At 37.1% G+C, this 18,323-nt stretch overlaps 2 protein-coding genes across 2 annotated transcripts; both read left to right on the forward strand.

The window, feature by feature from the left end:
* Nucleotides 1–2,534: 2,534 nt before the first annotated feature.
* Nucleotides 2,535–9,015, forward strand: LOC100891470 (zinc finger protein 436; the record flags this gene model as incomplete). Its single annotated transcript, XM_030994614.1, has 4 exons — nucleotides 2,535–2,633; nucleotides 3,478–3,567; nucleotides 4,065–4,169; nucleotides 8,342–9,015. Coding segments are annotated over exons 1-4 (942 nt in total), but the record flags the coding sequence as incomplete, so codon positions are not given.
* Nucleotides 9,016–12,354: 3,339 nt separating this feature from the next.
* LOC115927959 (gastrula zinc finger protein XlCGF8.2DB-like) lies at nucleotides 12,355–14,463 on the forward strand. The gene is made up of 2 exons (XM_030994362.1): nucleotides 12,355–12,376; nucleotides 12,731–14,463. Exons 1-2 carry the CDS (start codon nucleotides 12,355–12,357, stop codon nucleotides 13,636–13,638), a joined length of 930 nt encoding a protein of 309 aa, XP_030850222.1. The 3' UTR covers nucleotides 13,639–14,463.
* The last annotated feature ends 3,860 nt before the right edge of the window (nucleotides 14,464–18,323 follow it).

Consider the following 18,323-nt stretch of genomic DNA (forward strand, 5'->3'; position numbering starts at 1 on the left):
ATTATTCCCGCCAACAACGTGTGGATCGAGGGGGGGCTGAAAGGCCCTTGCCTCCCCCAGCAAACTTAAAAGAGAAAGAGGAGAGAAAGGGAAAGAAAAAAAGAGAAATAAGGAAGGTAGGGGAGATCAGTTGCGATTTTACTTCAAAAAGTAGATTCTTTTCTTTATTTCCGTAATGAAATTCATGTTGAGACACAGAGATTTTTGAAAACTACTAAAAAGTAGCATTTTGAGGACTCAAAGTATTCTGTACCTGTATACGGTGCACCCCGACTTTTGAAGAAAAAAAGAAGAAAAAAAATCTCTTCCCTTCAAATTAGGAACGTAGCTTTACTTCAAATAGTAGATTCTATTCTTTATTTCCATTATGAAATTCATGTTGACACACAGAGATTTTTGAAAACCACTAAAAAGTAGCATTTTGAGGACTCAAAATATTCTGTACCTGTGTATACGGTGCACCCCGACTTTTGATTTTTCTCCGACGGAAAAAAAGTGCACCTTATACACGGAGATTTACGGTACTGTTTTAAGCTCTCCATAGGAGCAACAAAGTGTTGCCGATAATTACTGTTTTTAGATCTCCGTCGGGGCAACAAAGTCTTGCCGTTGATTATTGTTTTTAGATCTCCGTAGGGGCAACAAAGTCTTGCCAATATGTACGGGCTAGCCTCAGGGACTTGCCTAGTAAACTCATTTGCAAGTCCAGTTAGTGGAACAATGAACTTACTATCATCTCGTTTAGACGATGGCAATTTCGGCCGCATAAAAGTTGTGTTATGAGCTATAATCTGTAGTCAGCGTTAATATGGTGAGGTCAGCGTAAAGGTCAGAGTAGTGACTGCCTGAACAATAGTCGTGTTAGCTACGCCTACCTTTACGTCGACCAGTTTACTCGTTGATTTATCCAGGAGTAACGCGTTAACACGACAGGAGCGTAGCGTAATTAACCGTGTGGATGCTCTCACTTGGCACTCAGAGGATCTGTGACCATTCGCGAGGGTTTTTTTACAATTGAAAATGAAAATTTGATTTTGCACGGTGTAGATGCGGAAGATGGGTTGAGGTCAACTAGTGTGGGCGCCATCACGTCCAGGGGCGGATCAAAAGGGCGTGGGGGCGCACCCCACCCCCTTTTATCTTCAAAAAAGAAGAAGAAAAAAAAGGGGTAGATTTCACCTACCCAAAGACTTTACACGAGAGTGTGTGGTGTGTGTACACATTCAATGACATTGATTATTTTACAAGAAGGCAAAACAATTTATACTAATCCTAAGTCTTGGATGGCTTTGAGTGTGATAAAAGAATATAGTGTTCAAGCTATGACAGTATGAGAAATCTACACGATAAAGCCTTACAATATAATTATTATTATCTACATGTATATCAGGCTGACTAACAAAATAAATGCACATCTGGCACAGTGACCAGCGAAAGTGTTGTTGATTTTCGATAATCAAGCAATATTGTATCGACAGTTGGAAGTTCCCGGATGACAGAGCAATACAAAAACAATATTGATCTGTCATCCGGGTACTGCGCTAAAGATATCAAATACACTGATTTATTGTAGGACTACCACTTGGAAGCCTATACATGTAGATAAAGATGTTTCATATTGTCTCACAGATAACATGGCGACAAAGCATGCTTGTTTGGCGTCTGTCTCAAGTACAAATGGAGGAGAGGGAACTCTTCAGTCATCACAGGAACATGATGAAGGTATGGAGTGTTTCAACGTGTTGTGCTGTATTTGGTAATGTTTCTGATGACTAATGACAATTGAGTTCAGTATATACTCTCTCTCATCTATCTCAAAATAATTGTGGGTGTGATTTCTTTTGTTTTTGTTTGTGTTGCTTTGAGACCGAAGTCTGTTTTTATTCATGAAGCATAACGTTAAACATTAAAATTACAAAGGTGTGAAGAGTAGAACTATTGCAAGTCTGAAAAACTTTAAACACCTTAAAAAGGAGCTGGACCTTATAGATGGTACCTCTAGCTAGAACAAGAGTTGTGCAAAAACAGGAAATTGAGGTGATCCCTTACACCTTTAGATAAAATAGTTAGGAAGGCTCTCTCTCAAAACAAAAGAAGAATTATAAGGATACAGTAAATATACAGATAATTTAGTCTCTGCACTGATTAAAAAAATAATATTAAAGCTTTATTCAATACACTGAACAAAGTATTGTGATTAACGAATGTTAGGCATGTGCAATTGACAATTTAAAGGGAGATTGCTGGCAGTTTCCATGTGCAGAAGGTCATATTTTGCTGACACCACAGTTAACACCAGACTTGACACCAGACTTGGTGGAAGTACCGTTGTATTATAGAAATGATAAGTGTAATGATCAAGAATTTTAATGATTTTTATTTTGACATGTACAGGAAACATCAGCATCAAGGAGGAAGGAGATATTAAGAAGGAGACATGCATTTCCATTCCAGGTTCAGATGGATTGAGATATGAGGGTCAGCTTGTAACTCATGATGGTATGCTATAGGTTCTTGAAGGAAAATCAAACATTTAAATATAAGGGTCAGCTTGTAACTCATGATGGTATGCTATAGGTTCTTGAAGGAAAATCAAACATTCAGATATGAGGGTCAGCTTGTAACTCATGATGGTATGCTATAGGTTCTTGAAGGAAAATCAAACATTAATAGCAAATATGCTCTGAGAGAAAGCAAAAAAATGGGATAATTGGAATGGTGAAAGTTAGAACAACATCGTACAAGAAATAAGTGAGTTATGAGTGTTTAAGGTATGATATCTCTAAATCCATTCAAATCTCAAAATTGGGCTATTTGATTTTTAATACTGGAGTTTTTCTCTTAAGCTCCTTCTCCTTTGGGGCACTACTAAAAATATATTTTGTATAACATAATATTAAAGGTTCTCTCTCTAAGAAAAGACACTCCCAAGTCATATGTTTTGAAAAATTGATGTTTTAGTCATTTTGTGTGTTGGAACAAATGGGATAGTTGTCCAGCAGTTCATCATATACAAATTCAGCCAATTTGAAGTGCCCATATGTTTAGTATTTACAACTTTCGAAAATTCATAACTTTCTTATTTTTTGTCTGATTTTGTTCAAACTTTCACCCGCCTGCTTCTCAGATTTGTCTACTTTCTTTTCGAGTAGTTTGCTATCAGGGTTGAGTATCACTTAAAAGGAAAATCAAACCTTAAATTGTTTGAGCCAACTAGAAAATGCTTGCAAAGTCCAATAAAAAAAACCCTGAAAATATCCATATTATAGATCAAACTGCATACATTTATAGATCTATGTCCTTCAATGATCTTTCCCCTCTGTTTCATACCAAGACATTCATTCTTGGGAGTTATTGGCATATCACCTTTTATTTTGCTATAAAATTCATTCCTCTCTTTATAGCCAATAATAAGTAACCAGATTAAATTTTCCTTCTCAGATGATATAAAAAATATCTTTACTTTGTTCATAACAGGCCTGGTCTTCACCATCAAACAAGAAGTTGACACAGACATGTTTGAATTCCTCTCAAGTGCAGAAGGACAAGACCTATCGACTGAACAAGGTATCATGAAGTTATCAAGAGAATTCTTTTGAACAAATGCGCTCAGGCCTTAGGGTGGTCAACAACCCCAAAACATAAAAACAAAACAAGACAAATCAAAATGTAAAATTGGAACATGAAAGGAGTATGTACTGAGGCATGCATTGCATGAAGTCCAATGTGGCTGGGCTCTGGGGTTTATAGATGCACTCTGGCGCAATCCTTATTTTAAAGCATTTCAAACAAATTTTGTACCTCATATTATTGAATGGTTTTTGGTGGGAATGAACATTAATCTGTTACTGAATATGTTAAAAACCCTTGTGGACCAACACAGAAGTAAATTAGTTAAAGGTAATACAAAGTTTTGGGAAATTTTGAAAATGGCTGGATAGCTATTCTTTAAAAAGTTGAATATCAAAATTTACCAGTGCTCCCAGTAATCCTAAAATAATTAGCAAATGCACAGCTATTAAAAAGAATGTTGAACATTTCTTCTTGATTTCCTTTACTTATAGAAATGGTCTATGCCACCATAAAGCAAGAAGACAAAGAAGAGATATTTGAACCTATTACAACTCACAGTGAAGGAGGAGGAGAAACTGAGCAATCAATTCCTGAAGGTATGATCAACATTCTTTCATTTTAAAGGCAAATCAAATCCTTAAAGGCGAAGTCCATTCTGATATTAATTTATGTAAAAAAAATCCCCCAAATAAGAGAGAAACAAATCAGGGTTAAGTATCCCTTAAAAGGAAAATCAACCTTTATATTTTAACAGGCTAGACCCAACAGTAATTAAAATATGGCTAGGTGAGCTTTTGTTTTTTGAAACAGGAACTTTGATTGAATGTACATTATATACCGTAAATCTCTGTGTATAAGGCGCACCCCTATTTTTGAGATTTTTGCTTTTTTGCCGACACCAACTGAATCGGCTCTTATATCAGCGTGCGGTCCCGTTCGGAAACCAAAGCCATGATGCAGGGAATTGGGAAGGACTTTTTATTTATTACGACTTTACAGTCAAAAAGTCAAAGTAAAAAAGAATAGTAACAATGTTGTTTTTAAAACTAAAGATGACAGAAAATTTGTCCTCCCGAGTCCAAACCGAAATTTAGACAGGCTAGTTTTGGAGTCGTGATTCGATATCCCCCGTGTGAGTGAGCTGCATGATACAGGTGAGTGAGCTGGAGACACGGGAGAGCTTTGGCCGGCAAAGTGCTTTGTGAAGGGGCATAATTGATCGAGACTGGAAAAAAAAAAAAAAAAATCTCTTCCCTTCAAATTAGGAACATAGTTTAACTACAAATAGTAGATCCTATTCTTTATTTGCATTATGTAATTCATGTTGAGACACAGAGATTTTCGGAAACCACTAAAAAGTAGCATTTTGAGAACTCAAAATATCCTGTACCTGTGTATTAGGCGCACCCCCGACTTTCGATTTTTCCCCGACGGAAAAAAAGTGCGCCTTATACACCGAGATTTACGGTAAACAAAGTGTACTAAAATAGGTTTCTGCGGCCAATTTCACACTTTTTTCATTCAAATTCATATTCCGAGCATTTTAATTCGCGCAATTCGCACTCGCAGCTCTGAATCAGCTTTCAAATTCAAAATCCGTCATTCAAATTCACTATCCGTGCAATGAAGTGTCATATCACTGGATCCAAAATGACACTCGGTTGCTTTATCCTTTCAACTCATCAAATATTGTACAAATATCACACTTTTTGTGGCATATTCAAAATATATAAATGCACATACCAAGATATGCCTAAGATAAGACATTTTCAAAAGTTTTGTTTATTTGGTGGTGGAATCGGTGTTATTTCTGAGTATTGTAAAATTGTGTACATGCTGATCTTAGGATGGGTGAAGTATACTTGTTCTTGTAAGGGGTGTTATCTGTGTTTTTTTCATGGAAAACTGATGTATTGTCATGACCTGATAATCAATATTTAGCAATTTTGTGTGAGTAAAATCACCAAAATTTCAAACAATCATGTGCGCATGCTTCCGCGCAGTGTTGGCATGCCGTTTTATTTTAGATTCATAGCGCCAGTTAGGAAATTACTGATTTATTCCAAAAATTACTGATTTTGAGCCTTATGATTACTGATTTTCTGTTCTGGAGGTTGGCAGCTCTGTTTGTATTGTTCTCATGCTCTCAGGCATGCATAGCCTAGGCTTTTACGTTGATAAATTCTACAGTATGTGATAATCAATATTAAATTAATGTTTTTCTGATGATTTTCATGCCGCAGAATGCAATGTAGTATACATTGCAAGTAAAAAAAAAACTGTAGGCAGGTAGGCCTACATGTAAGTCTATGCGGGGGGGGGGGGGGGGTGAGTTGACTGATACTGAAATTTGTTGTCGAAACATCATATAGCATATCAATGAATAATTTTACACCAATTTCGGGTGTTAAAAAACTTATTTCATGATGATAGCAGACAAAATTGACAGATTTTGACAGGTTTCGAGACAGAAATTTGCATATAAAATTTTATGCCAATTTATGATGTCATTAATAGTTGAAGACAATAAAATAAGTAAAAATAATTTTGTCTACTGTTGTATGATGTACAAAGATCGTTAATTAATTTGGTGGAGATTAGATTTATATCTGCTTAGAAACGGTAAAATATAAGCGCATAATTCTCATAGACCCTAAGAAAGCGTTCAAAACAAGAAAAACTGAAATTTTACATATCTTCAAATAAGGGGCAAAAAAACAATGTCTAAATGATTTTTTTCTTGGGAACATCTTTTTTTCTGATGACATGGATCACAATGAACAAAACGACACCGAAGTAGTAGGATCATAGGGGGGGGGGGGGGGGCTGCACGGTAGCCCCCTCTGGCCCACGGACTAATAGCGCTCATATCTGTCAGACTTGACACTCCTGGTACTCCCGATTATTACTATGGCTTTAATTTTCTTCTATTTTGTAACAACTTTTGTCTCTTCAATAAGATTTAAGCTAAACTATAATTGGACGATCACCTTTTCCTTGCTGAAGAAAGGTCGCCAACTCGATGGCTACGGTCTATTTCTTGCTCCTGTAGATCAACTTTAATTTGCTTAGCCTCTTCACAAACGAGAGTATTGGTATATTTTCCATGCTTCTCTTTAAGACCAAAGATTCTTTTGCAGCTGTGACGAGAAAACTGCTCTTATTTGTAACTTGGCATTTCAGGTTTTAAATTTTGTTGAGGCTCGTATCAGTTGACTTAGAAGATGTTTGATGGCTGTCTCCCTCTCATTCACCTTCATCTCGACATCCATCAAGGTTGATTTTGCTTTCTCTGATGAAGTGGGAAGGTACTGAAATTTGTTGCGAGTTCATCATAAACTTCAGTTAGTTTAATATCTGAATTTCTGAGACTTTCAATAGTTATGAAGCATTGATCATGATGATCAAGTTTCTGGTAAATGTCATCAAACTTATTTGAGATTTCATCTAATTTGCTACTAACATTGTTTGAGAGTGCCTCCTTAAAGTCGTCACTGTCTAGGAGCACCTTGATAGCATTTGCTGTTCGTTTAGGAGGCATTGTAGTGCTTCTAGCTAGCCTAGCCCTATATAGGGTCGACACTAATTACCACGTCACACAATCATGATTATCACACCAGTATTAGTAATAATGCATGTACGCAGTTCACTAAACGTTTCATCAAGTATGGGACCGTAGTAGATTATTTCGAAGATCCAACAATATCCATCAACAGTCTGCACAAGAATGGTAGCTAAATTCAACATTATCGATTCATAAGCGTTACCATTCCGTATTCTGTACCCTTTCATTCATTATGGTAAACAGATTTCGCCGTTCTCTTCCTCCTTATTGGCAATATATTCTTGTAGAAAGTAATTTTATCTTCCAAGTTTTAAAGATAAAGACCAGTTATGGTCATGTGATTGCTTTGTGAAAGAAACATTGTGGAATCGATCAGAAAAGGTTGATCATCTAGCATATAAGTATTGGTGTGTACTGCAAGGTTCTGGAATCATCAAAATGATAAGAAATTTGGCCCAGTCTTGGTAAAGTTACAAGCACTGTACACAGAAAGATGTATATGGGACTACTCACACGTGCGCGACACTGCGTTTATCTCTCACATACCAATATATAAACTAATTTACCAAATATATCAATCAGTAGGCGGTTTCCCGGCAAAATTGTTATCAGCACGTATTAGACAAAACATATTCTTTCACATGATTGGTAATAAGAGCTTCCATTTCATTTTTTGAAATTGGGGCGTTTCCATTACTGGTCTTTCCTTTTAAAAGGAGTCTGCCAGTCATATACCGTGTACATGAAAACAAAAAATACCCTTAACTTTCTTATTTTCTGGATGTCTGCCCAACAGTTTAAACCGAGTTTGGATAAACACTATAATATCAACAAAACTGCTGGCAAGTTCCAGAGTTCTGTTTGGGACCAGATATGGTTAAATTCATTTTGACTACATAGAAATCAAAGATAATCTAATTAGATGCATTTTGCTTGGTCCCATCAAAGTCAACTTGGGCGAAAATCAAATTTTCTTTGACTTACACACATATCGAAGATTTCAATGTATCCTGTCAAATCTGATGTAGGGTATGCGAATTTGTCTGTATTAAAGGTTTTAAGCAGTTACATGATAGTCTGCATCTAGGCAGACTGGATACGCCTGGTCATATTTCTTTACTCTACAGTGATTTTGATTTTGGCACTTATCAGAGCTCGACCTTCTCTTCAGTAAGGATGTAATTACTTTCTTTTCCTCCCCAGAGTTGGACAATGGACAAGACAATATACACCCACATATAGCATCATGCAGTGGAGAGAAGTCCCATCTGTGTTTACATTGCAGTAGGACATTTACAGATGAGAACACTCTTATACTACATCAGAAAACACACCAGGGCGTGTATGAGCTAAGAAGCCACCTTAGAACACAAACTGGAGTGAAAATTTTCAACAGTGGAGAAAAGCCTTATCGATGTCCCAATTTTGATAAAGGATTTCCTGAAAAGAGTAATCTTACTCCTCACCTTAGAACACATGCAGGAGAGAAACCATTTAAGTGTTCTCAGTGTGATACAGGTTTTGCTCAAAGAAGTACCCTTATTCGACATTTAAGAACACACAGTGTACAAAAGCCTTATCAATGTTCCCATTGTGATAAGACATTTGCTCATAAGAATATTCTAACTAGCCACCGTAGAAAACATACAGGAGAGAAACCCTTCAAATGTTCCAAGTGTGATAAGGTTTTTACTTTCCAGAGTTATCTTACTACCCATTTAAGAACACATACAGGAGAGAAACCCTTTAAGTGTCCCCATTGTGATAAGACATTTTCTCGAAAGACTATTCTTACGAACCACCTTAGAACACATACAGGAGAGAAACCCTTTACCGTATTTGCCGGCGTAAAGGCCGCACCGCGCATAGGCCGCACCCCCAACTTTGACATTTCGTAGAGAGAAAAAAAAAAAAAAAAAAAAAAAAAAGGAAACAAAAAAAACGGACCAAAGAAAATAATCATAATTTTCTCGTAGAACTCTATTTTTCCTACAAACTAATACCAAAATTATCAATCATTTCATAAATTTACAGGAAGTTTACCTAAAAAATGATCGTAATTTAGCAAGTCTTCATAGATTTTTAGGCAGATTAGCACATTCATTGGACACTAGAGGGCGCTTCGCATGCATACAGAAACATGAATGGCCTGCCATAACCAAGCTGTGGCCATAATGTTATCCGGTCTTACCCCTATCGTACCGCCAAATGGAGAAAATAAACAAGCTTTTGTATTGTTATTAGAGATCTACCGAGGTTAGTTTGTCGCTTTAATTAATTAGATAGTCTCAATTATAATTCAGAATTATCTTACTGAAAAGTTAAGAACACCGACGATTGCGCGCTGCAGCGCTGTGAATCTCGGAAGCTGCGTTGGATTTGTTGCAACTCCCAGCCCGGTAGCTCCCCACCACAGAGTGTGTGAGCGAGGTATGATTTTGGTTACCGGGCCATGCGCTGTCTAAAGCCAAGGACATTTTTAGTACGAGTTTCTAGTCAGTTTTCTTCTTATTTCTTTGGTTGCACAATGATTAAAAAGATAACTTCTTCAAATTTGCTGCTGACGTGAGTTCATACTAGATCTTGTTCGATGTGTTTTCAAGTCAATTTTGTTAATATATTTTTTTGTATGAAGTTGCCTACAAATAATGGATGTGCTGTTTTGACTTGCGATTTTTACTGTTTCGGCGTATACGCCGCACCCCGACTTTTTGATATTTTCTCTTCCAAAAATACTGCGGCCTTTACGCCGGCAAATACGGTAAGTGTCCCCATTGTGATAAGACATTTTCTCACAAGACTAGTCTAACTAGCCATCGTAGAAGACATACAGGAGAGAAACCCTTCAAATGTTCCCAGTGTGATGTGGGTTTTTCTCAAAGAAGTAACCTTACTAGACATTTAAGAACACACAGCCTCAACAAAAAGCCTCAACGATGTTCCCATTGTAATAAGACGTTTTCTCAAAAGAATGAGCTTACTAGCCACCTTATAATACATACACAAGAGAAACCTCTCAACTTTTCCCAGTGTGACAAGGCTTTTACTTGCCAAAGTAATCTAGGAAAGCATCTAAGGAAGCATACAGGAGAAAAGACTTTTCACTGTTCCTATTGTAAAAAGGGTTTTTCTGAAAGAAGTCACCTTAAAAGACATCTTAGAACACATACAGGAGAGAAACCATTTAAGTGTCCCCATTGTGATAAGGGGCTTTCTCGAAAGACTATTCTTACTGACCACCTTAGAACACATACAGGAGAGAAACCCTTTAAGTGTCCCCATTGTGATAAGACATTTTCTCACAAGACTAGTCTAACTAGCCACCGTAGAAGACATACAGGAGAGAAACCCTTCAAATGTTCCCAGTGTGATGTGGGTTTTTCGCAAAGAAGTAGCCTTACTAGACATTTAAGAACACACAGCCTCAACAAAAAGCCTCAACGATGTTCCCATTGTGATGAGACGTTTTCTCGAAAGAATGAGCTTACTAGCCACCTTACAACACATACAGGAGAGAAACCATTTAAGTGTCCCCATTGTGATAAGACATTTTCTGTAAAGACTAATCTTACTGCCCACCTTAGAACACATACAGGAGAGAAACCATTTAAGTGTTCTCAGTGTGATAAGGGGTTTTCTGTAAAGAATGAGCTTACTAGCCACCTTAGAACACATACAGGAGAGAAACCATTTAAGTGTCCCCATTGTGATAAGACATTTTCTGTAAAGACTAATCTTACTGCCCACCTTAGAACACATACAGGAGAGAAACCATTTAAGTGTTCTCAGTGTGATAAGGGGTTTTCTGTAAAGACTATTCTTACTGCCCACCTTAGAACACATACAGGAGAGAAACCATTTAAGTGTTCTCAGTGTGATAAGGGGTTTTCTGTAAAGACTATTCTTACTGCCCACCTTAAAACACATACAGGAGAGAAACCCTTTAAGTGTCCCCGTTGTGATAAGACATTTTCTGTAAAGACTTATCTTACTGCCCACCTTAGAACACATACAGGAGAGAAACCATTTAAGTGTTCTCAGTGTGATAAGGGGTTTTCTGTAAAGACTATTCTTACTGCCCACCTTAGAACACATACAGGAGAGAAACCCTTTAAGTGTCCCCATTGTGATAAGACATTTTCTTTAAAGACTAATCTTACTGCCCACCTTAGAACACATACAGGAGAGAAACCCTTTAAGTGTCCCCATTGTGATAAGACATTTTCTTTAAAGACTAATCTTACTGCCCACCTTAGAACACACACAGGAGAGAAACCCTTCAAGTGTCCCCATTGTGATAAGACATTTTCTTTAAAGACTAATCTTACTGCCCACCTTAGAACACATACAGGAGAGAAAACCTTTAAGTGTTCCCAGTGTGATAAGGTTTTTACTTGCCAAAGTTATCTTACTACCCACCTTAGAACACATACAGGAGAGAAACCCTTTAAGTGTCCCCATTGTGATAAGACATTTTCTTTAAAGACTAATCTTACTGCCCACCTTAGAACACATACAGGAGAGAAACCATTTAAGTGTTCCCAGTGTGATAAGGTTTTTACTTGCCAAAGTTATCTTACTACCCACCTTAGAACACATACAGGAGAGAAACCCTTTAAGTGTCCCCATTGTGATAAGACATTGGCCCGTATTCTGAAGTCTTGTCTAACTTAGCCACGACTAAAGTTAAACAACTGTTTAGTTAGACAAGACTTAAACAGGACTTAGACGCGAGGTCGTGTCTAAGTCCTGTTTAACTAAATTTCGTATTCTGAAGTCGTGTCTAAGTCTCGTCTAACTAAACAACTGTGTAAGTCCTGTCTAAGTGGTGTTTAACTAAACAACTGTTTAAGTTCTGCGCAAGTCTTGTTTAACTTTCAATCACGACTTCTGCGCATGCCCAGTAGGCGTTAATTCTGACGATAGACCCAATGCGCATGCGTGCGCGCACCGGATAAATAAATTAACGCGCACAGCTAGCTGTGCGCGTGCCTAGCTGTACGCGTGCTGGTACCATGGTGATGTGATCGTGACGTAATGACTAGACTGCATGCATGTATTGCACTGTGTGCATGACGTACGTACGTGTACTACACGTACACTGTACACAAACGCACTAATAATATCACTTATCAGTGCCTCTGTGCTCGGAAGAACCAGCAAAGAAACTTCTCCAACAGAATGGTTAGTTTATTATAGATTATGGAATTTCCAAGATGTCACCATTAGATAAGAATAGTTAATATTATCGAGAAAAAAAATCAGGCTACACGAGAAAAAATCCTGCAAAATGTATTTGAAATTGTATAGGATGCACGTACCATCGTTCTCCCCGCAAGTTCGGGGTCAGCAAGTAGAGTGTACCGTAGACGTTGAAAAGCAGCAGAATCGCGCCCTTAAACAGGACTTAAACAACCCCTCGCAGTTGTCTAAAGTTAAACAGGACTTAGACAGGACTTCGTGTTTAACTTTATTTAAACACGACTTCAGAATACGAAAAACGTTAGACACGACTTCGGGTCTAAAGTTAGACGGGACTTAGACAGGACTTAGACAACTGTTTAGTTAAACAGGAGTTAGACACGACTTCAGAATACGGGCCATTTTCTTTAAAGACTAATCTTACTGCCCACCTTAGAACACATACAGGAGAGAAACAATTTAAGTGTTCTCAGTGTGATAAGGGGTTTTCTGTAAAGAATGAGCTTACTAGCCACCTTAGAACACATACAGGAGAGAAACCATTTAAGTGTCCCCATTGTGATAAGACATTTTCTGTAAAGACTAATCTTACTGCCCACCTTAGAACACATACAGGAGAGAAACCATTTAAGTGCTCTCAGTGTGATAAGGGGTTTTCTGTAAAGACTATTCTTACTGCCCACCTTAGAACACATACAGGAGAGAAACCATTTAAGTGTTCTCAGTGTGATAAGGGGTTTTCTGTAAAGACTATTCTTACTGCCCACCTTAAAACACATACAGGAGAGAAACCCTTTAAGTGTCCCCGTTGTGATAAGACATTTTCTGTAAAGACTTATCTTACTGCCCACCTTAGAACACATACAGGAGAGAAACCATTTAAGTGTTCCCAGTGTGCTAAGGTTTTTACTTGCCAAAGTTATCTTACTACCCACCTTAGAACACATACAGGAGAGAAACCCTTTAAGTGTCCCCATTGTGATAAGAAATTTGCTCAACATAATGATCTTACTAGCCACCTTAGAAGACATACAGGAGAGAAACCCTTCAAATGTTCCCAGTGTGATAAGGATTTTTCCCATAAAGCTTCCCTTAATCGACATTTAAGCCTCACTGAAAAGCCTCTACAATGTTTCCATTGTGATAAGAGTTTTTCTCAGAGATGTCACTTTACTAGACATTTAAGAACACACGATGGAGAAAAACCTTTCAAATGTTCCCATTGTGATGAAAGTTTTTTTCAAAGTAGTACCCTTATAAGCCATTTCAGAACACACAGTGGAGAAAAGCCCCATTGATGTTTCCATTGTGATAAGAGTTTTTCTCAACTAGCTGATCTTAATCATAGTATTAGTACACACACATGTACTAGAAAAACAAAAAATCTCTCAATTGTAATATGAGATTTTTCTTATGAAAGGGATGTTATTGGCTAGCTTAGATAACAGGTGGGAAACCCTTTAATGTTCTTAATGTGTGTACAGGTTTTTCTGAACGAGGTCATCTTACCTGTCATGTGAGGACACACACTAGGGAAAAACCTTATAAAAGGGATGTTACTACAGGAGAGAGTGTTCCTAAAAAATAAGGAATTTTCTTATAGAAGTGAGCTCACAAGGCATTTAAAAACACACCCTATAAATGTTAAGATTGTATAAAGAGATTTTCTTTTAACAGTAATCTTACTAGTTATCTGAAAATACATACTGGAGAAAAGCCATTAAAATGTTGACTTTGTTCTGAAATGGATTTTATCGTTTATACAGTGCAGGATCTTGATAATTGCCTGATAACACACAGAGTAGAAATGCCACATAATGTATTAAACATAATAAAGGGATTTTGTTGTATAAGTGGTCTTTAAAAAATAATATAATCCTAGGTTTATTGCTTCAAATCTAAATACATAAAAAAGCAGTTTGTGAAGGACATTTACATAATAATGAGTGGTACATTATGAAATAAAGCGTACAGAATACATTGAAGATAACATTGATAACAATCTTACATACTTGTTTTGCCATTTCAATGTATGTTCAGCATTTGTCCTTGTCTTGTGGCAATAACTCTTTCCACTTTTTCTAAATAAATAATTTCCAACTTGAACTGTGACCATTATTAAATCCGTAGTTATACCAACATTGATTTATTTACTTTGTATTCTTCCTGATCCCCCTTTATCATTCTTTTCAGAACTTCAGAGAGTACTCTTTAAATTTGTATGGAGTAATAAGAAGGACAAAATTAGACGCTCTTTGCTTTACAATGAATATAAAGAAGGAGGCCTTAAAATGCCTCATTTATTATCTTTTAACCGTGCAATGAAAGTTACTTGGATAAAGAGATACTTTTATGAAGAAAACAAAAGTAAATGGAAAATGTTTTTTTGCACATTGCACAAGTATAGCAGGTGATATTTTTTTTAGCGGCAATCTCCGCTCTGATCATTTAATGTTCAATAAATACGCAGATCCTTTCTGGAATGATATATTGATTGTATGGAGTCACTACAAGTACTACAACCCAGTTAAATTCAAAGAAATTATTTCCCAACCCCTTTGCCTGAATTCTCATATACTGGTAGGCGGAAAACCTCTCAATATTAATATATGTTTTAATTCTGATATGATATATGTTAAGGATATTTTGCGCATTGATGGTTCATTCATGTCTTTTGATCAAATCCAACGCCAAATAAATTTTCTGTCTGATTCATTTATGTTATATTATTCAGTTCTTTCCGCATTACCAAGTAGTTGGAAACGTATTCAAAAACAGGGAAATTTTGAAATAGAAAGTTCTTCTCTAAATTGTGTTAATACTTTATTGAACGAATTCCGTAAACCTAAAAAGATATCAAAACTTACGTACAATATTTTCTTTAACAAATTTTCATCAAATATCTCAGAAACAAATCAACAGGATAAATGGCAAAGGGATCTACAAAATAATTTAAACGATTCACTAATTTGGAAAAAAATTCACCACAACAAATTGATTGAAAGCCTACAAAAAATTAATCTAGATGGTAAGAACATACGTCTCATATCTAAACTTTACTGGGAGGAGACAGCTGCCATCAAAATTAACAATGAAATTACAGGTTACACAAAAATCAAAAGAGGAGTACGTCAGGGATGCGTAATATGTCCCCATCTCTGTTCAACTTGTGCACAAGTTGGTATTCAGGGAAATTTCAGATATGAAATAGTATTGGGGGTGTAAATATTAATAATTGGGGTGTATTGGGGGTGTAAATATTAAGTGTCCCCATTGTGATAAGACATTTTCTCGAAAGAATCATGTTACTCGTCACCTTAGAACACATACAGGAGAGACACCATTTAAGTGTTCTCAGTGTGATAAGGGGTTTTCTGTAAAGACTAATCTTACTGCCCACCTTAGAACACATACAGGAGAGAAACCATTTAAGTGTCCCCATTGTGATAAGACATTTTCTCGAAAGACTAATCTTACTGCCCACCTTAGAACACATACAGGAGAGAAACCATTTAAGTGTCCCCATTGTGATAAGACATTTTCTCGAAAGACTATTCTTACTAGCCACATTAGAACACATACAGGGGAGAAACCCTTTAAATGTTCCTAGTGTGATGAGGGTTTTCCCTATAAAAGTACCCTTATTAGACATTTTAGAACACACAGCCTCGATGAAGAGCCTCATCGATGCTACCATTGTGATAAGAGATTTTCTCAACAAAGTACTCTTACATGTACCTCTCATGTAAGGACATACAGGAGAAAAGCCTTATCGATGTTCCAGGTGTGATAAGGGTTTTTCTCAAAAGGCTAGGCTTACTAACCACCTTAGGACACATACATGTACTAGAAAAAAAATGAAAATGTTTCGATTGTAATATGAGATTTTCTATCAATTGGATGTTATTAGCCAGCTTAGATATATTACAGGCGGGAAACCCTTGAATTGTTCCGTTTTTATACAGGTTTTTCTGAACGAGGTCATTATAACTTGTCATGTTAGACACACACACATGAGAAAAACCTTATAAATGTCGCGATTGTACTAAGAGATTTTGTTTAAATGAAGCGATCCACGGCGAGACGGCCTGGTGGCCAAAGCCGCCCCGCCTAGTACCGACTCAGAAAATGTTAAAGTATAACTTTAGTTCTTGAAGTGTAGAAAACGAAGATAAATCAAAGTCACTAAAACAAATTCTTGATTGGAGTTGAAGATTTATTAAAATAAACGTAGAATTAATAAAATCACGAAGTTCATGTTTTGGGGCTGGGCAACCCAATTGAAGCAAATTAGTCACTCATGTCGGTATCGTAACGGAAAAGAGGTCCCGCTCCAGAGACGCAACTCGGTTTTTATCCTCCCGAACTGACACGCCTCGTCCTCCCAAAAATTGAGGCGTGTCACACAGACGCTTTGCGTAATATCAATCCACCCATAATTAGTTTCCGTATTAAAAGGTCCTATATTTCTTGGCGAATTTACCCCCCGGATATAAGGCGCTCCGGATGATCCGCATCTCTATTCCTCACATACTTCTTTCACGCACCCACCTGTGTCTCTTACATTCTAATCTTTCAAACAAGAGATGCAAATCACCTGGAGACCCAACAACCCTGGAAATTAATTCAATGAATATAAAAAGGGATAAATGTTGCTATGTCCGTCCACACTAGCGAGCCCACATGCTTCTGGCTATTACACACCTGTAATCCTCACTTCCTCTCTCATACTATTTCGATAGTGTGAACAGACCCGGCAACAAGGAAAAACCCTTCCAATTGTAATACAAATCTATTTCCCAAATTTGCCTAATTAAATTTAAGTCAACTGTGGCGACACGCCCAGCGACACCTAATCCAATCGGCCAAGCCGAAAAAATAGAGCAAAAATTAAGAGCGCAACGTCTCGGAACAGGTGTTAAAAATAGCATACAAGGAATTCACCATGTATGTTTGTAAACATAGTTCTAGCGAAATCTACCAGGAATTTGCCTTGTACATGTACGTCAATGAACCTTTGAGGAAAACGTAAACACGAGAATATCCATATCATTACAAACTCCCCTACTGAAACGATCTGTCCCATAAGATCGCAACAAAAAAATAGAAATTCTCGTCATATATACGTTCCCCTCCAAGTTACACACACGTACATGGCTGCCCAGCCCTAAAACATCTACAATAACTTCATATACATCATATAAAGCCAACATGGCTTCCGAATTACAATATGTAAACACACATAGCAAACTGGTAATCCAACTCACAAAAATACCCACTAGTGCAAACATACTTAGAAATATCACCCCCCATTAATGACACCCTTGGCATATTAAAACAGCATGTCAATATTTTGCAAGTAAATGCACAACCTTAACGCAATAGTCAATTAAACAAACCCTCAAACTCCAAAATTTTCCATTTTTTCCCTCCTCTCTTCATCCACATAATTAACCAATTATGTGGTCCTGCCTAAAGAGGCAATAACAAAATTAAAATTTTAATCCAAAAACCTATAATAAATTCCTCGAGTGTCCTATTCCTGCATGGTTAACAAAAACGCCCAAATTTCCCTACTGCAGACTATGAAACCTACCACTATCACGTCTCCAACTACTTGTAATTATAGCCTGAAACTGTTTGCGAAGTTTAGGGAAGTGTCACAACCCCGGCGGTCAGAGCCGGATACCCCAGACCTCCTCCAACCGGTTGTTGGGACTGCTCCTGCCACTTGTAAACATCCATATGTAATCAGAAACTACTTAAAAATTGAAATATACTAGTGAAAATACATGCACCTTCTCCGAACACTGGAATAGACAACGATACGTGTAACTGAAAAAATATAAAAATTTGTAATATGCAAACCTATGGAATATACAACCAATTTCAACACGCAATTAGGCAAAAATCACCATAACCATAAATGACCCCAATTACAAATCACCACAATTACATCCAAAAATTGTTTCGACAAAAACTA

Source organism: Strongylocentrotus purpuratus, unplaced genomic scaffold, assembly GCF_000002235.5.
Source record: "Strongylocentrotus purpuratus isolate Spur 01 unplaced genomic scaffold, Spur_5.0 spur5_scaffold_21, whole genome shotgun sequence".
Lineage (NCBI taxonomy): Eukaryota > Metazoa > Echinodermata > Echinoidea > Camarodonta > Strongylocentrotidae > Strongylocentrotus > Strongylocentrotus purpuratus.